Source organism: Lepidothrix coronata, unplaced genomic scaffold (assembly GCF_001604755.1).
Source record: "Lepidothrix coronata isolate B3197 unplaced genomic scaffold, Lepidothrix_coronata-1.0 Scaffold22, whole genome shotgun sequence".
Taxonomy (NCBI): Eukaryota; Metazoa; Chordata; class Aves; order Passeriformes; family Pipridae; genus Lepidothrix; species Lepidothrix coronata.
The window spans coordinates 5981703-6008660 of NW_016690202.1; the positions used below are offsets into that span (position 1 = coordinate 5981703).

The following is a 26958-nucleotide window of genomic DNA, read 5'->3' on the forward strand; positions in this document are numbered from 1 at the left end:
CCTCTACAAGGAACATGCAGCTGCCTCACTCTGCTGCAACCTTGCCTTGTGTGCTCTGAGCCACAAAAGGCCTTATGCTTCTCAGTTATATTACATACTATTGAAGGAAAAACCATTATCTCAAGGCCTGAAAGATGGATAACCTACTCTTTTTTCTCATCTACTGGGACTACAAACAGAGCACCATTTGTCTCACCTTCCTTCCTTTATAAAAACTGTATTTTCACTGCAACAATTTATCGTAGTTATTCATCCTTACCAAAGCAGTTCATTTCCATCTTTTCTTCTTCTTCAACTACTCCTAATATCTTTGACATAAAATTGCATCAGAACTTCACTGCCATGTTCATCCAGGGGCTGGATGAACACAGTCCTCCTTCCCTGTGAGCAATCCTGAGATTAGCTCAGTTGGTTAGAGCCTAGTTCTAATAACAGCGAGATTGTGCATTCAATCCTTCTATGAGCCGTTCACTTAAAAGTTGTGAGTCCGTTCCAACTCAGAACATTCTGTGATTCTGTGAATCTAGAATTCTCCATATTCAGCTACCTGCAGTCTTCTCTGTCTCTCTCAGGTTCAAAGACTGGCCAGGATACCATTTCCTTGCTGACCAGCAAATATACCATATACCAAAAAATACCATTTTTGCTTGATGGCATTGGAGGGTTTGTCATACCAGCAAAATACAGCATAAAACAGCAGGATGTTAACATTTTACCCTTACTTCAGCTGCAAAAGTCATGATGATGAATTCAGTAATCCATCTCTCCCTTCATAATGGGGGGAAAAAAAGCACCCACATACTACTATGATGAAAGCAGTGTAAGAACTAATATTAGGAAACAGAACCTGCTATGATGAGTTTATTTCTGCTCTCTAAAACATATGACCACTATGCATCTTGCTCTGATAAGCATAGAAGAAAGGGAAAAATTTACTCCAAAGCTTTTCAATGTGGATAACTGAAGGATGATGGGAGATGAGTATCCAAAGAAGTCACCACCATTTTTCAAGATGTGTGATGATTCAGACTGAGTATTCAAGGTTAGTGTTGCATTCAGTGGCACTTCAGCTACTATTGACAGCCAGAACTAGAAGCAGCAGACCTCTGTCTTCAGAGGGAATGTCAGCTCTCACAAATCCGCATGACAGATTTTTGAGAACATTCTCACAATTAAAGCAGATGAGCAACCTTGCAGACAGCTCGCTTTTAATTTGGAACTAAACTCTCCATTGATTCACTGAAACATCATGTTGCCAACCCAGGCTTTACACAGATTCATTTAACTGACTTTAACACTCTGAGTTTAAAAGGGGAGATGTTGCATATTTCCAGTCGCTGTGCCTGCAGAGTTATCAATTATAATGATTTCTACAGTATTTGCTCAATCTGTATGTCTTCTTGACAAGTTATGTGATACTGGACCTGCTTCACTGGTGCAGACATAAAATGAGTGTCACAACTTAGCAGCTCACATTGGTAATTTATACAATGGATTCAGACCACATTTATCCAGGCATTCAAAACCCTAGAGTCCTTGTGCCCCAGTCAGAACTGAGCAACCTTGTTTCTCAACAGTAGCTCACTTTTAAAAATGGGCGTTCAATAATTTCAGCAGTCTCAACATAAACATTCGTTAATTCGGTTTACCCATAACCCATTCCTTTAGACAAACAAAGCAGACCTCGCGCTCATGCCATGTACCGACTTCTGCAACAGATTACCATCAAATAACTTAAACAAAGCTGGACACATATGTCTGAGTCATTTGGAAACTGAAGATCACAGGAATGAAGCTTTGTCATACCAATTATGTAAAGTCACTGGAAAGAAATCCATGCATTTTTGCAAGCAGGCAAAGTAGGCTTTTCATGGAACAAAAGGTGCATTGTCTTTTTCTGTTATGTGCAACTCCTAATTAGAATCAATGATTTCTTACAGTTGGCCCAGATAAGCTTGTTTGCATAGCTGCAATTTCTTAAAACAGAAATCTGAACATTACTAGGAAAAGACACCTAATGGCAGTAGGACAGACCTTGAAGAAAAGGGGCATTGCTTGATGTTAACACCTGATTAACCTTGGAGGCAATTCTGCAAATGTTAAACAGTAAAAAATATTAAAAAGAGCCAAAGAAATTTCAAACTTTGTTTGAAAGTATTTATAGAAATGGGCCAAAAAGGCATCCTGTCATCTTTTCCTTGAGCTTGTGCCACTTGATGACCAATAGGAAGCAATCAAATAGGGGGAAAAGAGATAGTGGGAAATTATTTATAACCACTCTTTGAATCAAGAACACTGCTTCATGGAACATTACATTTCAAGATTCATGCAGAAACAGCTCTCGAAAAAATTTCCTACCACAGTGACATCTTTCTAAAACAATTCACTTATGATCTTGAACTTCATAATTACGAGTGTTAATTCTCAAGAGCTGAGTACTCATTAAGTTGCCATATAGCCCGAAAAACAATGTTAAGAAAATATCAAACCCAAATTGAAACAGCCTTTAATTGACAGAAAAAATAAGCACTCTGAGTGGAGAAAAGTGATACCAGAAAACAATCACCATGTGGCTATACCAACATTTAGCAAAACATGATGCATTGACCACAACTGAGTGCCACGGCAGTTCTAGACAAAACAGTCACAGCATCCTCACTAGCTCCTCTTTCTGAATTTCCTTTCTTTAGTTCAGCACAGACACAGACACAGACCTTCACAGTGACTATCTATAAAAAGACCACCCTGTTTCCATGCAGATTGTTTAGAAAGGTTTGTTCATCAGTTATTCAAACGCTGTTAACACATGAACAGCAACTGCATTTCTGGAAGAGAGGACTCCACTGCACTGGATATATTTGGTAATATCCTTGTACAAGACGTCTATTTCAACCACTTACAAGGAGAGTCTGCTATAACCATGTTCTGAACAGTGCTTAATCTTTATACTGTTCAAGTTCTTTGGAAACCTACCCTGTAAGTATCTATGTATAAAAGTACACAAGCTTTTCGCATCTGCTAGATGCCTCCACACCTAATTGGGACTATAATGACAATAAAACAGAAATGCTCAGGGATCAGAGTAAATCAAGATGATTCTTGCATTCTCAGTGTTTGGACTACCGTGCTTGAGGCTCAGGGGAGACCTTATTGCTCTCTTCAACTACCCAAAAGGTTGTAGTGAAGTGGGGGTCAGTTTCTTCTCCCAAGCCCTGGGTTAACATTTGGACTCTGTGATGTTAAAGGTCTTTTCCAACACAAACGATTCTATGACTATGTAAACCTGTGTTCAAGACATGTCATAAAAGTCAATGGAATCACTGAATTGTGCATCACAGACTTCAAGACTCTGCCTGGAGGAATCTCTCTAACGTCTACAAGACTATTGCTTTGCAACTTACCCTTTAAAAGTTCACAGGACCAGTCCGTTCTCTTGAGTCCTTTAAACATTAGGTCAGTAAAAATACCTGAAATAAGATCTGAATGCTGAAGAAATGTCAAAGAACACCTTAGTATGTCCAAATGCTTCAGAATATATTTGCATTCATTTTGCAACATATTTAGTGCAGAAAGGTATGTGGCATTTTTCCACTTCCTAATCACTCAGTACAAATAATCCAATGATTGTTCTATGCAGCTTAATTCTCAACACTTGTTTTTAACGCCTATGTTCACAGATAAACCATAAGACTCAGATGTCTGGGAAGTTTTCCAGAACACCAGAAGCATTAATTAAATCTCTAATCCTTAGGAAATCAGTGTCAATCACCTGAGTAAAGCCGACAGTATGTTTACTTTTACTTAAAACTGTATTTCCTTTCTGAAGAAGTAACATTGCAATGCACAGCACAATCAATTAACTAGTTCCCTCTACTTCTCTCTTCCTTCCTTTGAAACAGAATAATGTTTTCTGGGAAAGGTCCCTGTCTGTTTCTGTTGTACCTGTATCATAACTTGCATTTTCTGTTTTCCCACCAGATATTGTCAGACTTTTCTACCACTGAATGCTTCAAAGTTTACTCTCTCTGTTCCTGATACACATTGAGTCATCAACCAAGCAAGGATGCTGAAAATGTAAAGTAAAATTGACAAAAAGAAGTTATTTAAAAAGATTTTATGGCTTGGAGAGTAATCCAATTTCCAAATACTTAACACAAACGTGCTCCAAACCCACAACATTAGCATTTAGTCTCCTAACCCCCGTCATCCCCCCAGCTTTGAATTCAAATAATTTTCTAGTTTTAAATCCAAGTTTAAAAAACAAACAAACAAAACACAAAATCAAAACCAACAAATCAAACAAAAGCCAAACTCCAGAATACCCTCTAAATTTCTTTCAGGTGAAATTTTGGCAGATGCAAAGTTTGGTTTAGGATTCCATACTTCAAGTAGATGAAACTTAAGAGTGCTTCATTTTTTAAATTTATCATTTATTTGTAGTTTGGTACAGCAATGAAAGATATCTAAAATATATTCTATTAAAATCATTCTACAGGGAAATAAAAGTAAGTAAAATATAATCTTTGTGCTTATCCACAAGCACAGAGAGGTAATAAATAAGAAACCTTTCCATACAAACAGAAGTATTTGTGCAATTAGAAATGTTCATTGCTATTTTTGGATGCTTCACAGTCATGTTCTGGATTACAGTGAAAGTAAAAACATGCCTGCTTGCAAAATTTCATTAAAGTTCTGGTTTAACTTTTCAATTATCTAAGTCAAAAGGCAAGAAAAGCTGGTTGAAATACTTAATATCAAAATTAAATTATTCATTAGAAGAACAAGAATAAAATTAGATGTTCCATAAGTTTTTTATTCTGTAACATGAAATACAGCTCTTTGACTATCATTTTTCACTAGCATGAGTTGTACATCTGCATGTAGAAAGCAGCTTGCTTTGCATTTTTGAATGCATAAAGAGATGTTTTGATATTTAGGGTCAGTACTCTGGGTTCCGTAAGCCTTCATGTGCTCGCTGAACTCCAGTGGAAGCTGTGCATCTTCAGCAACCAAAGAAAAAGCACCTATCATTACGTTTTGAATTATGGACACATTATGTATTTCATACTGAAAGAATAATATTAAAAGAGCATTATTACCATTGCTGAGAGGTAAGTTTTATTAGCTTGGGCTACATGCCATATGATGTGATCACATGAGTTTGAACATGTTTGTGAAGGCACACCCAGAATTCATAATTTGTTTTTTCTTTAAACAGCTCAGACATCATAACCAAAAACAGTAGGTTACTAAGATTGCACAAACTTGTGAGAGTTAGGAAGTCTTAGCTTTATGATTGCAAATTAAAACCCAACTTTGCTCTATCTATACACCATGATATTGTTTAATTAGTTATATATCTCTGCCTTTTCCATGTTATTTCTGTTTCAGTTTGTTTACTGAGTTAGTTAAAAAAATCAGCAACAGGCAACTACAAACTTGGCATTTTCTAATTTTCAGCAACTTGACAATTAAATTACTGTTCCTTTGACATTGTTTATGACAAAGTGCTCAAATGCTACTTTAGCATAGTGAAAAGTTCTTTTGCAAGCATGTAAGCAAAAACAAATTCGAAAATTTTATATTGTTTCTATTTTGTCAAGATTTCAATACAATCTAGGATGCGATACTGTCTTCTCTTATCAAAAAACAGCGGCATGTACTGTACATAAAATATTTGCACATGCCAGATACAATACACCATATGAAGACACACTGCTAAAGCCTGGAGATGGAAAAAAAATTCCCAATCATTTTTACAGGATGCATTTCTGGTTTTAAACAAAACTTCATCTTGAACACCATTTTCCAATCATATGTTCTTCAAATAGCACACACACAAATCCATTTAAATACTCATGCTCACCCAAAGAAGTTTTCTTGTGTCTCAAAAAAAAAATTATACAACTGTTTTAAGTTTCACATTCTTTTTTTTTTTCACCATAGCTTCTGTTTTAGGTGTTTCGTAAACTGATGTATTGTGGGATAATTTCAGATATTTAGCAGATATTAAATGGATGTTGCTTCAAATTTGACAGGAATACTAGCAATTTGATTGGTTTAAATCACATCAAGCAGTTATGCTAAAAAAATGTTATCATGTAACACCTTCCATAATACTAGTGGCATTGTGCTGAAACACAACTCAGAACTTAGAGAAAACAAAAAAGACTGAATTCAGTTTCAAAAGGGGAAGCATTCTTAGTGTATCTGAATGAAACTGTAAAAAGATAGCTTGGAATTTATTTCTTAACTACATGCTGTTGCTGCTTTCACTAGAATAAATATATTAAGCTTAATGTTTGCACAGCATGACAATAAGGCTAATTAAATACCTCTTGTTGCAGCTGAACTTAAAAAGTAAAAATGCTCACTTTAAAAGAAGGGAATCTGAGCAGAAAATGAGCTCACAGGTAGAGACAATGAGAGCAAAAGGTCAGCATATGCCAATTGCCACTGTGAAGTTTCCACAGCTACTGGGAATTCTACTTTTTTCTAATGCAAAGGAAATCTGCAGAAGCCTCAAATGCCATTGTGTGGTAACTGCTGGCAAATGTTACAGATTATATATATCTCAGCCACTGGTGTACTTACTGCTTGCATTTCAACATTAGTTTTTCATTCACATTTTTCTTCTTTAACTTATTCCTACAAAGTTCAAGCTAATGTATAGATTAATGGATAAACACATTTGAACATGCCATACCTACCTCATATACAGAAGTTTAGGAATAGGCACTAAATATGTATTATCATGTCATAAATAATTTTTTAGGCATTAAAGCAGATCACTGAAAAGAAGAATGTTTTCCAGGTAAAATAAGTTGGAATAGAACCTGAAAGATGTTTTAATGAACAGTAAGGGAGCTCAATATATTTTAACAGTTATTTAATGGATTCCTATTCCAAATTAATCAATTTCTTGCATGCATCTACTCTTCAACTTCACAGATTTCCACCTAATAAAGCAAGGCCAAGTACAGTCACCTACACTGGTAAAAGAAAATGCAGGACTCCATAAAATTAAAGTTTTTTAAAATCAAAGGGGTTTTTTGTTATTGTTCAGAACAAAAACGAGTCTTCTGAAAATGGACAGGAATGAAAAATACACTATTATTTTTCCTTACACAGAGATATTATATTGAAACAAATTGATGAGACCTAATCTGCAGCTTCAGCAGCAAATTCAGTTAAAGATGGGAAAAAAGAGCCCAACTCACATAAAAACAACAGGTCAAAACAAATCTATCAGGATTGGTATGCAATTATTTTCCACTTCATGCTAGTTACCTTTGCACTGAAGGAACAAATATGTTCGGGGATTGACCTTAAAAGTGCTTATCTTTAACTTTGGATCTGATTATCCTGATCATCACATGTTTTGGTATGCTGCTAACCAATTACTGCTCACCCTTCAACAGTTTTATCTTTCAGAATCAAAGATGACTGCTCACCCAGAACAAGCAGGAACTAATGACTAGAGTATCGCTTGTAGCTATAGTTTATGACACTAGTTCAGATGTGGCAAAACAGATGCTGAGGTCACAGGGATATCCTACTTGGCTCTGATTTTAACTATAAGCATATCAAATACTGCAGTCCTAGCTGTTTCTCAAGTCTCTTAACTATATGATTTCATCATCACAGAAGGATAATAAAATGAATTTATGACGTTCATCTTATGAAGTTCACTTGAGTATCTGATTTCACATTATCTCTACTAGCACTACAACAACACAACTTGGAAGTAACCCTGAACTTTCACCACCGAAACCTTGTAAAGCTTGCTGATATAAAGCTCACTAACTATCACAGCAATGCACTGGGTATGCAGCACAGTGTATAATAATATTCTTTCATTATTATTCTTTCTGTGTAGAGAGAAATAATACTGACAAATAAACATAATGACATGATAAATATACTGACTAGCACCCATTGCAATATATGTTTAATGAGAAGATTGTCTCTTGCAAAATGCTAGGAACCATCAACACATGCAATGCTTACATAATGATTAGTGTGTGATGGCACTAGGGTGACTGCTGTAACGGCCTGCCTTTGATTACAGGATGCCCTGATATACATTAAGATAGTTCCTCCTAATGTCTGATTACTTCTGCTATATTCACTGTAGTAAATCTGGTTCATTCACATAATAGCTATGTATTTGACATTTTTTTCTTCCCTTTTCCTGCTAGGTCTACTAGACTGTCTGTTATTAGTCTGCGAACTGCAGTGGACATAGACTATTACTTCACAATAATTTTAGAGAAAGAGGCATTCTACATGTAGAACCAGAAAATAAATTATAGAAAACCCCTGGGTAGACAAATAAAGATTACAAATGGATTGCTTTCATTTTACATTTAAAAGCACAAATTCATACAGGTTTGGTGAAAAGTTTCAGATTTCTTTTGCATAATTTTTCGTGAATTACAGAAATCATACTTCATTATCATCTTGCTCAAAATGTTCTCCCAATATCTCATTTGGAATCTCTGTTTAAAAGCTTAAATTGTATTGATATGATTGCAAATTTTACTGCTTGATGAAAAGGTATGATGTTTGGCTGAAGTACAGTTTCCTAAATAATCAAAAGACCATGGCCCCTGAGCAACAGAAAGCCAAATACATTTTTCCAAATTCACACCATTTGTGAAATGGTAAAGAAAGAAAGGAGCAAGCTGTTTAACTGAAACACTGATAAAGAATGCCATTTCTGCATGCCCACATTATGAGGGTTATAATACCACCCTGAATATTTCTACATTTCATCATAATTCTAAACATAAAAGCAAGTTAAATATTTGGCTGTTCCTTCTGATGTGCAAACTTCTTGGTGCTATCCAGCAGTACTTGTTTAAGTTCAGTAAAATTAATCTCAACTTTTAATGTTTAAAAAGCAATCACTCTTTGGGAAGCTAATACAGATAATACCTCTCATGAACTTTAGTTTCAGTTTAGTAATTTCAAAAACTTTATCATATGAAGTACTTTATCCATTATTAATCATCAGTGATTGATAATTCCTTCAAAGCTAAGGAATCCTCAAGGAGGAATTATAATCATGAGAAGGTCAGCAAGTACCCTTTCTAAACAGGCAGGGCAAGAAGTATAGACTGCTACCAAAACAATGCTTTCCTCAGTCTTACAGGATCCCTTATCATAATTCTCCGACTAGAAAGACCCTAGGTACTTGGATTTCAGTGCTCTTTCACCATTCCCGCCCTCTTTCTTCACACTGTTGTCTGTCTTCACTCATCTGTGAGTTTTCGTGATGCCTGTTTTCGTATCTTTAATTCCATGTGATATTCCCTTGAAAAATTACTTTCTTGACTCACAATAATTCTTTTTTTTTCCTCATTCTCTCTCTCCCTGCAAAGTTGACGAGAAATACTTGAGGAGGAACTAAAATTAACGGTCTGATCCAATATATCTGGAGAGCATAAAAAGAATATTACAGAATTTAAAAAAATATTCAGAGACCAGGAAGCCTGAGTTAAAGCTCTGGTGTGACAAAAGGGAAGGATAAAGAGCCTTCCTAGTGTCAGGACACAATCTCTACCAGGTCCTTTAAATTCATGAGAGAAATCTGGGAAGATATCCACTCTTCCTGAAGGTGATTGACTGAAGAAACAAAAGTGAAAGAAATAAACTTTCTCTATGTACTGTACAAGCAAACATCAACATCATGGTTAAAAAATTATTCAACAAGCCACACACTGAAATTGACTCCAAGCACCAATTTATATTTCACCAAACGAAAACATATATGTTTCCTTCAAGTGAGTAATAATCAGCACTTATGCCTAGAAATTACATCTTTATCATTTTGTTAGTTCATGCTGAGGACTCAAAACAGCACTGGTGAGGTTGCTTTCTGCTGATACGAAATAAACACACAGTAAGTGTAAGCTTACTGTCATTCAAAATACAGACCATATGTAAGGCGAATAAAGAATCTGAATTACATAGATTATAGATGGTGCACTGGGGAATATGCATAAACTGATTCTTAACAGATAGATTATTACCCCATGTGACTATCTATGTGTGAGACTGACTTGCAGTGACCCTAAGAAAAACAGCAAGAAAAACATGACTTTAGGGGTTGAATGCTAACTGCTAGTATCTGAGAACAGAAAAATTATTACGTGCTTTATTCCTACTATATTCATGGAAACAGGGCTGTGGGTCTGGTTTTTTTTAGTAATAAAACAAACAACTGCCTTAAAAAATTCCCAGCTCTTCTCAGTTTCTCATGGTATCATTACACAGGATCCTGAAAATTCCTCATATCAAAGAGGTGTAACATGATGCAAGAATATTTCAGGATAAACTGCAACATTTATTCTGCAGCACCTTTCCTGCATGTATCCTTCATGCAAGTACTTAGTTTTTGCTTTATGAAGGTCCACCATGTCACTGTTTGCAGTCTACAGTAAAAGTTTATAAATTTAGAAAATAACATTTTGTCTAATCCTACCTGTAGGTATGCATCAAATTAAAGAATACTTTTCCCTTCTACCTAGGTGGAAAGACAGAAACATTCATTCTCACAGACTAATTTAGAAAGTACATTATTAAATAGGGGGAAAAAAAAGCAGAATTACAACTTCTCCATATTTTCATAAGTAATGGAGAGACTTCAATTGGTAAGAAAGAAAGAACTCAGACTTACTGTGCATTTGTTTGGCTTCTCTCCTGAGTGGACTCTCATGTGAATCAGCAGTTTATAACGGGCATTAAATGGCTTGTACCTTCGAGGGCACCCTGCCCAGAAGCAAGTGAAGTCCTCTCCCTTCCTCTGGTCTATGTGAATCCTCTCTATGTGCCGCACGAGTTCCTCTTGCTGGTCATACAGCTTACCACAATCAACCCAGAGACAGCCATGTTTGCTGCTGAGATCATCTAGCTCACCCTCTTCATCCAGCAGGAAGCCTGGGGCAGGAGGAGGCACATGCAGTGGGTGAACATGGCTGGGCAGGCTGTGTGAATGCTGGTGCTGATGCGCGTGGTATGGTGGGGGCGGCCCTTGTGGAGGAGGTGGCGGCAGCTGCAGGGGAGGAGGAGGCATGTCCACCATAGGGCCTGAGAAGTCATCCAGTCGTTCATTTTTCAGTATTCCCACTGCCTGGCTCTCCGTGGGCAGCATGCCCTGCTGGATCACCATGTTACCTGTGGCAGTCATCTGCAAGCTGGCTTGCTCCAGCTGCTGCATCTGCTGGTACTCAGTGGCCCCATTCTCAGCATACCCTGGGAAGGTGACATTGCCATTCGCCATGAGGAGGCCTTTCTGTGCAGTTGGAATAGAGCAATTTTGGGGTATGCAGCTTCCTCGCACTCCCAAAAAATGTCCATAGACCTCAGGCTGCGGGGAGATGTTTGCTGGCGACGTTCTGGAATTGTTGATATAGGCCACCAGAGAGGTTGGGGATGTACGGATGATTGTATTGAAATTGACCCCAATGCCGTCAGACAGAGGAGACACAGACAGTGCTCTCTTTTTGGAGCGGACTGGCTGAGATGGGGCTGAGTAACGGTGAGGACTAGAGTAAAGGGAATGCTTATTTTCCATGCCATGTAAGTAGGACAGTAATGAGTTAGAGATGCAGTTACTGGACATATATGTTTCAGGTGAAAAATTTACTAGATCCCCCAGCTCAGTGCCATTTTGTAAACCATGGTCAAGAGGGACAGAAGGAAGTGTGCTGTACCCATGTGACCACTCTTGTTTAACGCCCAAAGTGGACTGACGTTCTGAGAAGCTCAATGTTGTAGATGTCAGAGACTCATGTGACAAGTGAGACCTGAAATAAAGGCATGATAAAGTAAGTAAGCAGTTAGACAATTCAGCAGTGGTTCTTTCACTTCACACACACATTAAAATTAAGAATACATGTGAGAAAAGTTGTCCCTAATTTTAGGTACTCAACTTTAGCACACTCAGTTAAGGTACCACTAGAGGCAAAAAGGTCATATGCACACATATGCAAAAAAGTCACTCAGAAACCCATTTTAAAACTTCAACATTTTGAAGAAAAATTGCTGTAAAGATTCTTGATACACCACTGCAGAAATCAACGTAACTCTTTTCACCAGTTGTGGTGTAAATAGGCTTGGACTTCTGAAGCTAAAGCATTGTGTTCTTGTCTTATATGAAACTCATACTGATTTGAGTCGTCTATTATTTTTGCTTGAAAATAATGGGAAGAAAACTGATTAATAGAGAATAAATATTTAACCTGAGTGACTTTGCCAACTGTAATGCAAATACTTCCCTAGAGAAGTTTTACATATCAAGTTTATAAATATAGATAATATCTAACTTTACAAAACAAACAAAATAAATTAGTAAGGTAGAAGAACTGGTTGAAGGGGTTTATTTAGTTTTGATTTGACGATGTATCTGCTTCCAAGTCAGCAATCAAAATTTTTCACAAAAGTGTAATGTTACTGTTATCAGTGGTTTTTCATAGGGATATTATGGAACTTCTTTATGCTGCAAATATTCTACAGGTAGCTTAAAAAACCCAACTCATAAGCTCTTAAAAACATTGTTTTCTACAGAAAGGTATAAAAAGGAAATACAAGGACATCAAAGTCCCTGATTTACGGCTGCAAATGCTGGGTAGAGATCAAGTGGATGTATGTCTTTATTTTTCCAGTTTATACTCTGGCAGACTTGGATTTCCTACCAGCCAGTAGTGGCTGGCAGGAAATTTTTAAGGGCCTCTAACAATTGGAAGAATCAGGTATGTATCTAGATAAACGTAGCAATCTCACAGACACAGATGCCTCTACATCTTATCTTTTGAGGCTTAATTCTTCATTCTATTATTTTTACAATACAGTTTTGAAGAAGCACAGAATTTTAGTGATGGATCAAGGTTACAGGAGGGGAAGCTTGGCACATGGTGAAGGACAGAGGAAGCAATTTGCAGGTGCTATGTCTGTACACTGAGATAGCTCACAGAGAAAATCAAGCTTTAAAGAACACCAAGCCTTGCTCTTGTGACCAGTGGGGGTAATGGGTAAATGCTCCTTTGTGCAAGATACCTGCTTTGTAATGGATGGTTAATTTGCTGTATAAGAATAAGAAACATCCTGCTCAGACTGAATAACAGTGCAGCATATTGTTATGGAGCTTATGTTACTCCATCACAGTTTAAATGGCACTTTCAAAACAGACTACTGATAAAAAGCACAATTAACATGCTGAGTACAATTTGCATTGAGAGAAATGAGAAAAATGAGATTGCTCTATCAGGTCAATCTTGCGTACCATTTAGATCTAAAAGGATAATTATTTGTGAAAAAGCTGATTTAGGCTGTTGGGGCTGTTATCAATGGGCACAGCTCATGATAGGGCAGTTAAATCATGTTAGTATACTGTGACTCCAAATACAGATCCGCAGTTTTCAACAGAGCAAGAAAGTAAGGTTTGATTTCCTCATGCTAGGCTATATATGTTTATACCTAGAGAATATAAGGGGAGAGTGGGGGTGTTTTGTCACTTTGTTTATCTAAATGTTTATTTTCTATGAGCAGAGGAAAAGAACTCATGCATCAATAATCTAGTACAAGTCTACTTCTGTACTGACAAGAATTTTAATCATATGCATAGTAGGACCAGTGTCATTCAAAAAGCTACTAATGCCTAACACAAACGGACTTAGCCATCAGTGAATTTGAAGAAAAAATATGTTTAAAAGTCTCAGAACAGGACAAAAATAAAAAGCTGGTCCAGAATTTCAAGTATACAGTAAGTAAGATAATCTGAAGAAGCTTGGTTCCCACTTCAGCATCTAAATTCAAAAGTAATAAAGATTCCAGCTCCAAAAAAACCCCAAAGATTTATTTAAAACTCAGCTCACACTGTGACTAAGTAGTTTTCTGCCAGGAAATAAATGTACCAAATATGAAAATGAAGGGCCAGCTCTACCAGAGTGCCAGTTTCTCAGACAGCATTAACTGGCCTATCTGCTTATTGTCATTTAAACAGGCTTGAGTTTGGACCAGATCTTTCATTAACATTTATAAGACATTACTTGCAATTACTTTCTATTCTCCCTGTGTGTACAAAGGCCACAGTGTCAAAATATAACCCAGAATATTAAACATAAACATCAAAGAGCGAAAACCATGTTTTCCTCTCTTTTCATGGCCTTCTATTTTACTAGCCAAGAACCCTTTGGTCTTTCCTAGGTCCTTTTCTGACTTGCATCAAAGCAAATGGCAGTATTACATCTGGTTTCAAGCAGCACAACTGAACACTCTGAAAAAGTTTTGCAGAATTTCAAAGACACAGGGAAGGCTTTATCCCTCCCGGTCTATACACCAGAACCTGATGCTATCTGTAGCAGAACTCAATTTTGCCAACTTTTTTCTTTCTTCCACCCACAAAAATCAATACTATTCACTTTGATTTTGGTCAATTCAGTAAATAATCTGGTTTGGATTAAGTTTCTGGAACACAGTTCATGGTATGTGAAACATAAAGTCCAGAAAAGGCACTCTGCCCTGGAAGGATCATGGAGTCAACTTAGTTTTGCAGAAAGCAGTGTACAGTTGAAGGAAATTAACCAAAAAACAAAACAAAACCTCAAAAACCTCCCTAACCAAAACAAAACACAACCCCAAAAACAAACAAAAAACAAGAACACCAACTCAACCAACCAACCAACCAAAAAAACCCAACAAAAACAAAAACAAACAAAAGCAACGAAAACAACACACTACAAACAAACAAAAAGCCCCAAATTGTTTCAACAATCTGTGAATTAAAATCTGACTTTAAATTTGTTTTGCCCTACAAAATAGTCAATTTGAGGTCAAAACTGCTGAAATTGACTTTTTTTGTGCGACAAACCTTCTTTATAACACCTTTACTGATAAATCATTAAAAGATACTCTAGGGACACTAGAGCCTTGATTCTGCCAGAGTTTCAACTTTACTTTGCCCTTAGTAAATGTTTCTTTGCAATAAAACCAAAAATGTGTAACTCAGTACTCACATAGTACATCCAACCACACATTCAGTGTTTGGAACCATGCAGGCACACTGAAACTTATTAAGCAAGTAACAATTACTTAATTATATTTTTCTAGCATCGGTTTTGTTCCATCTCAAAGGCATATCTTTGGATTTGTCATTTGGCATCATCTTAGGACTGGATGGCTTTTACTGACATGTTTACCTAAGAAGCATAATTAATTCTGTAAATTTTCCCAGGGGATTCAATCTTCACAACTGAAGTGACAGAAATGTTAAAAATTATCTTAGAGTAAAGCAAAGTTTACTTTCAATTACATAATACCAATTTTAATTATTTCAAGAATGTTCCTTAGTTTGTAATAAAGCAATACAGTAAAATGTAAACTGTTTTGAGAATAAAGACTCTTGTGGTCTTTTGTAAATACAAAGCTATGTTTCAACTCGGTAGGCAATGGCGAATGCAGCTTCCGAAATAACATATTCAGAATGTTTTCTCACTCTGTGTTTAACTAACATCCACAGGACATGCCTAATGTATTTGTATTAAGGTTGTCAAATAACTGTTTTTCTTTCATTCTTGTTTGTTGACAATACTCATAGTCGTTATTTCAAAATTTAAGCATTTAAAATTAATGAATAAATATTTATCTGGGGGGTTGTGACATAAAAAGGCAACATTTACAGGGAGAGGCCATAGTTTTTACTAAACTACTCACCAGAACTAGGAAAAATAATAAGTTTTCAGGGCTAATTGATGTGATTAACTTAATTATATAAACAAATCATTTGAAAGGAAAGGTATTTGATGAGGAGAGAGGAACATAAGCAGAGCATTTACCCAATTTTTTGTCGGACCTTAGTGCTACTTGACAGACACCAACATAGCACAAAAATCTAGTTACATGACTATATAAAAAGGTCGTTATCTAACAAAAAAGTCCTATCAACCATAGACTTCGCGTGGCCAAATTTAACCCATTATTTGAATGATCCAAACAGTATGATTATAGCTGAATAACTACAATATCGCTGTGAATTAAAGTGCATGGAATTCAACTTCCCACAGCATAAAAGAGCATGATTTTCTGATTTTAATAATCAGAAAGTTTGCATTTTAATTACAGAATAATTAAACCCCCCCTCTTTTTAAAGTACTGAATACAAAGAAGCAACTCAGGACCTTGTATCTGACAGAGGAGCACTCAGGCTGGAAGCATCCATAGACCTCTGTAAGCTAGGGCTGATCTGGCTGCATGCTGTTGAAACCTGATGAGCAGAAGGTGGAAGAGGTCCCAACTGTTGAACTGTCATGGGAATGCTGGTGACTACTGCATTGTTGTAGCTGCCTTTTCCAATGGACTTGCGCTCATGTCCGTAACCAAGACCTCCTAAAAATAAACACAGCAGGTTTTAGGACTCATCTCTCGTGAACCCATGATGAGGCCACAGAACTCACATCACTTTGCAAAGTTGGGAAAGTGATGAGAATCCTCAGATGAGGACAAACTGGGAACCAAACAAGAATTTTGCAATCTTCTCCAAATATTAAAAGCAATATTTTACAGGGGAATTAATAAATTTTGCACGTGTAAAATGTGCCAAAATACATAAACTAAAGACCAGGCATCACTGGGTAGTAGAGCAGCCCTCACGTGGGGGGCCAGGCCTGGTCTTAAGCACAGCTCTCTCTGAAGAAGGCAGGAACAGAGAACCCAAGGACGCTGATGGAAAACCACCATGCCCTGAAAACCCCACAGCCTTAGGCAGCCCTTCCATTATTCCTACACCAGCCATCCAAAAAGCAAGAGGACCATCGATATGCACACAAACTACAATGCTGACTGCGTAGTTTTACTGGTAGGAGAGGGTTACAGCCGGAACCCAGCTTCCCTCAGAGATCTAGGGAAAGGAATCTGAGCTGAATCAAAGAGAGACGCATGCTGGACTTTCTTTGAAGGCCACAGATTACGCATACTGGATTTTCTTTGAAGGCCACAATCTGTTCTTAATCACTGCTGCCATGACTCAAACCGATACAGGGACATACCTACAAAATGCTCTGTGCACTTTATGTTGTGATGTAGGTCACAGATGGTTGTTTACAAGATTCTCTTCCTTAACATGCATTGAGATGAGAAAATTAAAATGTAGGTCATAATATGGAAGTTGTTGGGTATCTACCAAATTCTCATCACAGCTAGAAATTAATAATTAGGCAATTCACATTTCTAGCTGCTTCCCTGTGTTCAGAATACTGCACAAAGCAGGATAGCAAAATCGGGACTAATAGTGGAAAGTACTTCAATGCAAACCATTCTTATAAATTAAAACTACTTTTGACATGGTTGCACAACTCCTGCAAGTTTTTCTCCAGGTTGCTCAAATGAGTTGTGAACTGCAGAAAGAAGTTCATTAAGGCATTTCTGACACTTACAGCACCTCAGGGATGAAGAGAGCAGGTACGAGAATTTGTTATGTTAGGGTAAGGATGATGGCCAAAGACGGTCTGGTCACTAGTCACTGAAAGGGAAAAATGAGAAATGGAGTACTTTGGAGAGACTGTATTACTGGAATGATAGACAAAAGCAATGCAAGACTCTAGTCCTTATAAACACTTGCCTGGGCATTTCTCTAAGGTTGAAATGGAAGGAAAAGGGTTTTTTTCTTTTTACCACTGACAAACATTTGCTGTTATCAGGAAAAATACCAATTCTTCCACTTAGAAGTGCGTGGGGGAGATTATCATGAATGAATAAATAAATCATCAGCTCCTACCAGAGACTGCAAAGTAAAAGACTGATGCTTTGCAAAACACAGTCATAACATTTTATCTACTGCTTCATAAAAGCATAAATGTGTCAGAAGACCATCATTAATACCTCATCTGTGCCCTGCAGGTCACTAAACAGTATTAGTTTGATCTGAATCAGGCAGGAGCATACAATCCCACATATGCTGAGTTAAGTCTGAGCACAAGATGGGAAGCTTACACTGACTTAATGCCAGCTACAAAAGTACAGACCACATCTGATCTTGCATAAAGTCAAAGGGGTGCAACATGGACATCTGACCTGACACCAGCCTGCTGCTAAAAGGCAAGCTGTCAGAAAGTGTGTTCAAAAGCGCTGGATAAATCTGAACTGTCAGAATGACTATATCCTACATCAGCATTTGGAATCATATACCCACAGCGCCAGAGGAGCCCTCACAACAGGTCTCCTGTATCATTGACCCAAAAATTTCAGGACAGTGAAATGACAACCATGAATTTCTTAATGCCCTGAATCCACATCAGCTGATAAACTGGAAACTCTTGGGAGGACATCAGTGGGTTTTAAATGATGCTGTAGATTCTAAGAAAAATATGTGAAACTAATATTTTAAATGAGCAAGAGAAGTAATTTTTTTCTTTTATACTGAGATACAAATCAGGAGGCAGTCCAACAAAGGCAACAATAACTGAGGAGATGGAATCAGTCCTGAGGTGGCTCACAGGAAGAGTTACAGCTGATTAGCAAGTCCTTTATTCCAAATAAATATATTACACATAAATCAAAGCTGCTCTTTATCAATAAATAACAGTAATAGCCAATAAGTATAAACAGGAAAAATATTTAATGGAAATATTTTAATCCACTCACTTCCTCATTCATCAGTTTGCCTTTTTTCCCTCTTTATTCTCTGTAGTTGGTTAATAGCTAAGCTTCACTCAACTTTGAAATTAAAAAATATTTCACTGCAATCTTCTGAAGACATTTGAAGAATTCACAAAAATACAACTGCTTTAATTTAGAAACACAGAATTTTAGATGAGATTCTCTTAATTTATATAATTCTTATACTTTTTGGAGGAAGAGTCCATTATGAAATTAGTTCAATTTAAATACATTTTCTTTTATCAGATATTAATTGAAAACCAACCAATTCCTTTGTCTACTTCTCCATGTCAAGAGTAGTAACTTGTTAATTCTGACCAGTAGCTTCAGTTAAAAAATGAAACTGCTTCACCATAGCTTTGAAATTATAATCTATGCTTCCCATTTATAAATCATAGTCAACAAAAACCAGTTTTAATTATTCGGTATTCTGAAACACACTACATACATACCAAATACATAACATCAGATCAAATTCAAACATCTCTTATATTAATAAATTTTGCAGTTACTGAACTAATCAGTATGAAAGTTATTGAAAATGTCTTAAAACTTGTCTTTTGTTATTGTTAGAGTAACAGCTAGGAATAAAAGAATTGCAATAAAGGAGCAGAAGTTAATTTCCCTAGAGGATTGTCTGTGTTGATGTACTCAGAAAATGTACACATTATAAGCTTTGGAAATGCTTGGTTTTAATGTTTCCTTTATTATTGTTTTCCAGTCTTGTTTGTTTGGACTCTATTCACCAAAATGTGGAGAAAAGGGCACACTAAAAAAGCATATTGTATGACAATAAATAATATACAAAGAGGACAGAGACCAAGCAGTAAGCAAGACTGTGTCAATGTATTCTTCACATAGATTAGCTGTAAATCGGCAAGGCCTCTTCAAACCAAATTTGATCTTTTTTCACAACACAGTTAATCTTCTGGATGTTGCAATCACCAGCTACCACACACATCTTTTCTGTGTGTCACTGTATCTGCAGGGTTATTGTCACACTGGTTGGAGGGGTTTTGCAGTAGCTGCTGACTGAACAAACTCAAATAATTGCATAGAAGACTTGTTTCCTGATAGTAATATCCCAATCCCTCTCGCCTTGAGCCTGCCAAACTTTTCAGGCTTCCCCTGCAGCAATTTTAGTTGTATTACTAATGACTGCCAGAGAGCTAGACTTGTCTCTTTGTCCTCACACTAAATGGCCACCTTTCTATTGTTTCTACAGTCATCTAAGAGGCAGATTGCACTACACCTACGTAGACAGAGACACTAGCCACAGGGCAGTGGATATCAGACCCCTTGAAACCCTCTTTAAGTGGGTTAAACTGGAGCTTCTAAGTAGAACAAATTAAAAAACAAAGACAGAATAGGGGGAATATTGTTATTTGCCTCTATGAGCACATGATCAGACAAAATCTTTGCCTGTTTGGAAATCTGCGTTTTTTCAAATTGGTATCACACCCTGAGCCCAAATCCTTTTGGGAGACCTTGATATTTCCAGGTGAACTACACAAAAATTCAATCACAATTACACTAGGTATGAGCAGCTTTTTATGACATGCAATCTGGAATTTTTCAGGGTACAAGTAAATTATTAAACTATGATTCAAAAAGTTGTTAAATTATCATTTTTATTGCAAGTCTTACAAAATATTGTAGTTTCTCAACTCCGCTACAGCACACAGACAGTACATGTTAATGAAACAGTGATTCTCAGCATTTATTTTCTTTTGAAAATAAAACAAAAATCAAGGATTTGTAGTTCGAGAGAAAATTCTGTAATAAGGATCCTAATTGTTATGATAGTAGCTTATGGTTTTCTTAACACTTACAATTAGCAATGCTTTGCTAGTAACAAGTCCTCTAAATCCTCTGGCAGTATCCACTCTGAACACCAAGTTAGACAGACCATTAATCTGACTAGCATTGGCAATTCCCATGTTCTTAACTATTTGCAGAGACTTAATTTTTACAATCAGTAAAAATAATCTCAAGAAAATACACTAAACAGAACATTCTATGATAACATGTTATTATGAGAAAATACTATGTATGCACTTGAAGGTTCTCCATGCTTTGAATCTTGGAAAGGCAGTTTCTTCACTATCAGAGTGTACTTGATAAATTAGGTTGCACTAATTTCCAATGCTATGTGCCATTCATTGTATGAAGTAATCAAGCATGTACTTTCAGCAACTCTACCGTGAGACAAAAGAAACTGACAAAGCACAATGAAAAACAATGTCTGCCTTCAACTGGAACCAAGGTAAAAAATTATCCAGAACTGACCAGTGAAAACAATACCTCACAGGTGATTAACTTTGCTGGTTTAGAGCAGACAGCAATGAGATCACCTACTTCAATGGCACACTTTAACCACTAAATTTAAACAAATGAAAACAGTGGTCTTGTAATAACTAAACTAAGAATATATTATGAAACAGTCAGGTTCAGGAAACTTCCAGGAGAAAACACATACACAGTAAAACAAAAATTTTCAATTAGATCTACAGACATCCATAATACCTCATACTAATTTTTAATCAGATTTATATCAGGAAGACCTCTCACTTAATAAAACACTATTTTGAAAGCTACTTCGTTTTCTTATTTTGCATAAGAGTAAGAAGTTATCAGTTAACTAGTGCACAGACAAGTTAATGTTTAACTGAACTAAAATATAAATGTTTTAGCTGCAATGGGTAACTTCCTATTTGTTATCAGTGACATTAGATGACTTCTGCTTTTGTCCTTGTTAGGATAATATGGTATGTGCTCTTCTATTGCAGGAAACATACAGCTTTACACCTTTGGTTTATGCTACCACTTCTCTATAGTATTAGTTACTCATACCAGTTTCTATTTACAAAACTTAGCTTGACCATTTAGTTTGTATTTCTGAAATATTAATACACTGTGCAAGCCTCATACTCAAATAACTGGTATTAATCAAGAGAAACTCCACTAGCAATGTAATATATTAATCTACTGCTATATGAATCTAATGGTGAATAATATCAGGTGAAAAAAACCAACAAATTTCATGTTTTAAGTGTCAGTATTGGCCACCTTCTTAAAGTACCATTGTACTGTACAAACTGAGAGAAAATTATTATTATTATTATTACTATCAAAATGGAAATATACACATATTTGAAAGAACAGAAGAAAATTGTACTGGAATTAGAGATAATACATTCCAGTTCCAGTGCCACTGGGCAATTACTGCCTGAATCTGACCTAAATTAAAGCAGAGCATGTATCTGTATGTGTGTGAGAGCACAGACTGCGATTTCACTTACAAGTAGCATTCCTTGAGAAACAAACCAAAAAATAATATTGCTAAAACTTCCTCATATATTATGAACTAAGACTCAAATGAAATCAATAGGGAAACATTTTGCCCATTAAACACTGTTGCAGTCATCTGCAAAATAAGTGGATTGATTCCAGCAGTTTTGTTGGAATACTTCTTTGCTGATATGATCTGATTGCAATGCAGCCAACTATGGAGAAGCAATAATAAAACACTTTAGAAAAAACAACTCTCTGGACTCCGTAACACTTGATCTCCTACAACTTCTAGCACTGTTCAACCTTCACTGCACATTTGTGCTTTTCTTCATGTTCGAAATACATTCTTGGCATATTTTCCATTAATTCCTGAAATTTTTGTTCCTCAATTTTAATTAAAAGAGGCTCAGATAATTTCTGTTATCTGAATGTTCTTAGTGTTTTTGAAAATACCATGCAGGAACTTCGCTATCCGTAACTATGGGCACACGCAGATCCATTACTTCCAAGATATTATTGTTCCACGTCTCAAAGCAAGTCAGCACAGAAATGTATCCCCTGTTCGCACAGCAATTTCTGATTTCTTGATGTATTTACTGGACTGCTATCTAACACGGGGACAGCCTTCCCTGTGCACACCTTCCCTGTGTTTCTCTTGCCAGCCTGACTGCATGGGTAGTGAGTAATGGGAAGAAAGAAGCAGACCCCTTTCTTCCTTCAGGCCTCGGGCAAGGGGAAGATCTTCTGTCTCCTTTACCCACTTAGACACAGGGATGCAACAGAGCACCAAGAGTAAGGAGACTGACTTTCAGCAGGTTAATGTGGCCTTAACTCCAACACTGTATGACAACATCCCCCTAGTAAAACCTGCCACCTACTGCGCAGGAGTCCTGAGCAGAGGAGAAAGGAGCAAGGAGCTTTCACAGGCCAGGTCTCAGTCTTTGCCCCATAACACATCACTGCCAGGCCACGCTGCATGCCATGATCCAGCAACAGATACTGGTTCAGCAAAAAGAGCATGCAATAAAGCCTTTGTTTAATGTTAAACTGTAATCCCATGTGAGATTCTCTTTCTAAATCTTTACAGACAACTCAAGGTATTTGACCACTGTTTCTCAGAAAAGCATCTTTCCTCCTTTAAGAGACCAAAATGTACAAGCAGGAGAGAAAAAAAAAAAGGCAAACTTGCTGAATAGTGATACCAATTTAGAACAGGTGACAAATGTTAACATGCAAAGAGCTGCAGAAACTGGCTCTTGCAGTATGGAAGTAGGAGTCTAAGTAACTTGCAATCACATTCAGTACATTTACATTTCCCAGATAAAGGCAATTGTTCAAGGACACCACAAGGTAATTTTTGAAACAGCATTGTCCCTGACTTTCTGAGCAGTACAAACATGTTTTTCTTTTTCCTAGCATTAAAAACAAGATGCTATTCAACGTTGTTTTTCCTGAAGGTGAGAATATTATCCTAGTTGTCAGTTTAACCAGGCAGAAATAACAACCATACAACCCACATAACATATGTATTCTAAAAGGCTTTATATTCAGTTAATTAGTTTAACTATTGCTTTCATGGTTCATTTAAAAGTCTCATGCTTCATTAAATATCAATATCCTTTACCATCTCAAAAACTTCTCAGTAAAAATACAATTGCCTTTTCAAATGACAATCTTGTTAACTAATATATACATTTCAAGCACATCTATGAGACACTAGCCAAGTCTGAATTGCTACAGTAGCAGTATATCAAACCATTATGCAAATTTCATTCCACATAAAATGGAAAGATTTTTTTTCCTTAAAAAAAGTACTTTGTCAAGAAAATAGTTTTGACACATGTTATTTTCATAATTAAAAATGTTCCCACACTAATGCCTTGTGGTTCCACCTTCACAGCAATCAGCTCAAACATACCCTGGATTCAGTAGTTGTAACTGTTCTGTCATAAATTCAGAATGTTATGTCCTTAAGGAAGCATAAAGATCAATGAAACTAATAGTTAAAAATATACAGAGGCCAAAAGCCAAGTGCAACTCATAAAAGAAACTCCTGTGGTTAAGAGAACATTTTTCCTATGAGAAAGGTTTACTTACTTATGCGGAATATGCATTTTCTCAATTCAGGATATAAGAATACCTCAGAGCTGTTTAGATCAACATTTTCTAGACTGAGAAATTACTCCTTAAAATTCACCTGCACATATACTACAGCTTCTCTGGAAATTTCTATGAAATGCATGGCCAGCAAGGTACATTACAATAAAAAAAATTACAGTAGTTCTTACTGTTTAAACTGACTTTTGGAGGAGGCCCTATCAGTATCCCTCATGTTGTTACCTACTTAAATTCCTTAAAAGCTGAAACATCATTACATCATGGTCCAAATAAAACCTTCTACTTGTCTTTCCAACTCAGCTTTTCATGTCAATGAGAGGCAAACCTTGGGAAAATTACACAAACAGCCACAAGTATTTAAAATCTTTATTGGCAATACATGCTTCCACTCTTCTCAAAGCCTTAGACATTTTTCTTTCAATTTTATTTTTTATTCTTTATTCCTTTCATCAGCCCGAGGCATAGTAATTAGTCAGAATTTCCTAAGTCTTTTGTGGTTGTGACCAAAAAGAAAAGACCAAAAAGAAAGCTCATTTCATCTTGTTAAAGTGAATCCATCTACCTTCCACAAAGCCAAGCTAATAAGAGGGAAGATTAAGGCTAATTGAATGGCTTAGGCCCCAAAGACAAGTCCAGCTCCTGCCCTTAGCTGTCATACTTGCCAAAATTGGTTTACGGAGAATGACGTCTTAACCACAGCTATTACTTTGCGAAGAGGAGGCTGCTGTGTTGGCAGGGTTTGGCAGCCAAAGTTGGCTACTGACTAAGGTCTGAGGTAAAGACACAGGAAACCACACTGGCATCCCAAAGCAATAGTGTCTGCAAGGGCGCGGTGAACAGCGGAAAGAAGTGTTCACAGACAAAGGCATAAAAAAGGCAAATGTTTGCATGCTCTGCTTAGCTGAAGTACCTTTGTAAAAGGGTGGAAACCCACACAAATGTCCTGATGGATACTGAAATCTTTTTAAGAAGCTGGTCATCCCAGCTGTGTGTCTCTCCTCCATACCCTTAAAAAAAAAATCAAGTGGCACCCATCTTTACATTAGTTTGACAGAGAGAATGTGCAAATAGGTAAGAGTAAAATGTTCAAAACAGACCATGTAATTTTTGAGGCTATCATCCTATTGAGTTTCAGTGAAGTTAAATCCCAAGTACACTAGCAATTTTTCACAAAAAGAACCCAGCCTTATGAGCTGCTTAGGTAATTTACCAAACTTCTGTCATATGCAAGTGTTTATGTATTCTTCATACAATTTAATGTGTATTTTTTTTAGTATTCTGGTGTGATTTTCTATAAAGTGCAGGGATATGATTCCTTTCAACTCAGAGACTGCATTTCCCTGAAGTTAATGTGAACGGAATATAAATCAGCACCTGTTACAATCAGATGTCGTTGTATTTCAATATCACTGAAACCCACACTCTATTCTACACTTTGTGAAAGTTCACATTAAAAAACATATTTGCTTTTGAAACACTTATTAAGCATACTGCATGCTAAAAATGCAAAGCTCATTCCACCTCCAAAAGGCTCCAGAAGACTAAACAGGCCAACAGAGAAGACTTAAAGTGCTTACAGTCGAAGAAAAGACAATAACCAGAATAACGGTTATAGTATTTTTCCTTCTTAATGACTAGCTTCTCTTCCTCATGCAACATTCAAGAATCAAGTGTCCATGGGCAGGCTGAGTGAAGAAAGAGTATGTATTGGCAGTCTGTATGAGAAAAGAAAGAGTATGTATTGGGTTTGGGAGAGTTTTCATTGCCCAGATCTTGTCGGGCTGGCTGGCTCAGAGATGGTCATCCAGTTGCCCCCACAATAGCACAGATAGCATAGGGGAAGAAAATAAGACAGAAAAGCTCCTGGGTCAAGAGAAGGACAGTTTTATAAAAAAAAGCAAACCCCTTGTGCAGAGGCAAAGCAAAATACAAAATGTACTCACTACACCAGCAGGCAGGTGTCTAGCCACTTCCTGGGCAGCAGGTTCTCAGTATGTGTAGCACTCACTCAGAAAGATAAATGCCACCACCACAAATGGCCCTACATCTTCCTCCTTTCCCTCAGCTTTCATTGCTGAGCACATCATACAGTATGGACTATCCTTTTGGTCGTTGGGGTCAGCTGTTTGTGCTGTGTCCCCTCCCAATCTCTTGCTCATCACCTTTCTAGTGGCTTTTTTTTTTGTGGGGTGATGAAGAGAGAACCTTGACACTGTGCAAGCACTGCTTACTGAGAGCCAAAACACTGGTGTGTTATCACTGCTTTGTTATCAACATTGTCTAGTCAGAAATGCAAAGCACAGTGTAGCACATACATGCTGCTATGAAGGAAGTTAACTGACTCCAGACAGATCCAGTATACTACATAGGGAAAATACCCAAAGGAAATGTCAGAAAACTGCTCTGGGAAAGACAATGAAAGGAACTAGCTCAGTGGGGTAGGGAGGACAAGCACTTCCCAGTGAATGTCCAGAGTTCAGGCATCACTCCAGAATTCAAATTTACATCTAAAACCATCATCAGAGTCCATTTTGAAAAGAGGGATGTTTTCCCATTGTGATTTTGGTTTAAAATATGTAAGAAAAAGGAAAATTAAATATTGAACAGATATTAAACACTCAGTTTTCTATTAAAACAATGTAGCTGTAGGATTTCACAAGGCTTGCATTTTCAGGAGATAAAGTCGCTGTTTTTAAAACCACGGATGTCTTATCCGTTTCAGGCAACAGCAACTTTGAATAAGAGTACTTTCACTCTATTCACCCTGAATAATTGAAAGTCAATTTCTGCTTTCATTACACAAAGGTTGTTGCTCTTTTAATCAGCAGATGTCCTTTCTAAAGGATGTTTCTGCCTGAGAAACCCAAGCAATGAGGAATCCTGAAGGCT

General features: G+C 36.8%; 1 protein-coding gene and 1 long non-coding RNA gene across 11 annotated transcripts in view; one reads left to right on the forward strand and one right to left on the reverse strand.

Moving 5' to 3' along the window:
* The window catches only part of GLIS3 (GLIS family zinc finger 3), a 175160-nt gene that overhangs the window by 121880 nt on the left and 26322 nt on the right, over positions 1-26958 (reverse strand). For all 10 annotated transcript variants that reach the window (XR_001873743.1, XR_001873742.1, XR_001873741.1 and 7 more), the window contains exons 2-3: positions 16182-16389; positions 10685-11813 (exon numbers count right to left, since the gene is read on the reverse strand). Coding sequence is in view for 7 of the 10 variants with exons in the window: in XM_017808301.1 (XP_017663790.1) it covers positions 10685-11813; positions 16182-16312 (1260 nt within the window). In the remaining 3 variants the exon portion in view is untranslated. The remainder of the gene's footprint in view (positions 1-10684; positions 11814-16181; positions 16390-26958) is intronic.
* On the forward strand, positions 3354-5123 carry LOC108494112. The gene is made up of 3 exons (XR_001873746.1): positions 3354-3573; positions 3979-4074; positions 4938-5123. It is a non-coding gene; the product is annotated as an uncharacterized LOC108494112 (long non-coding RNA).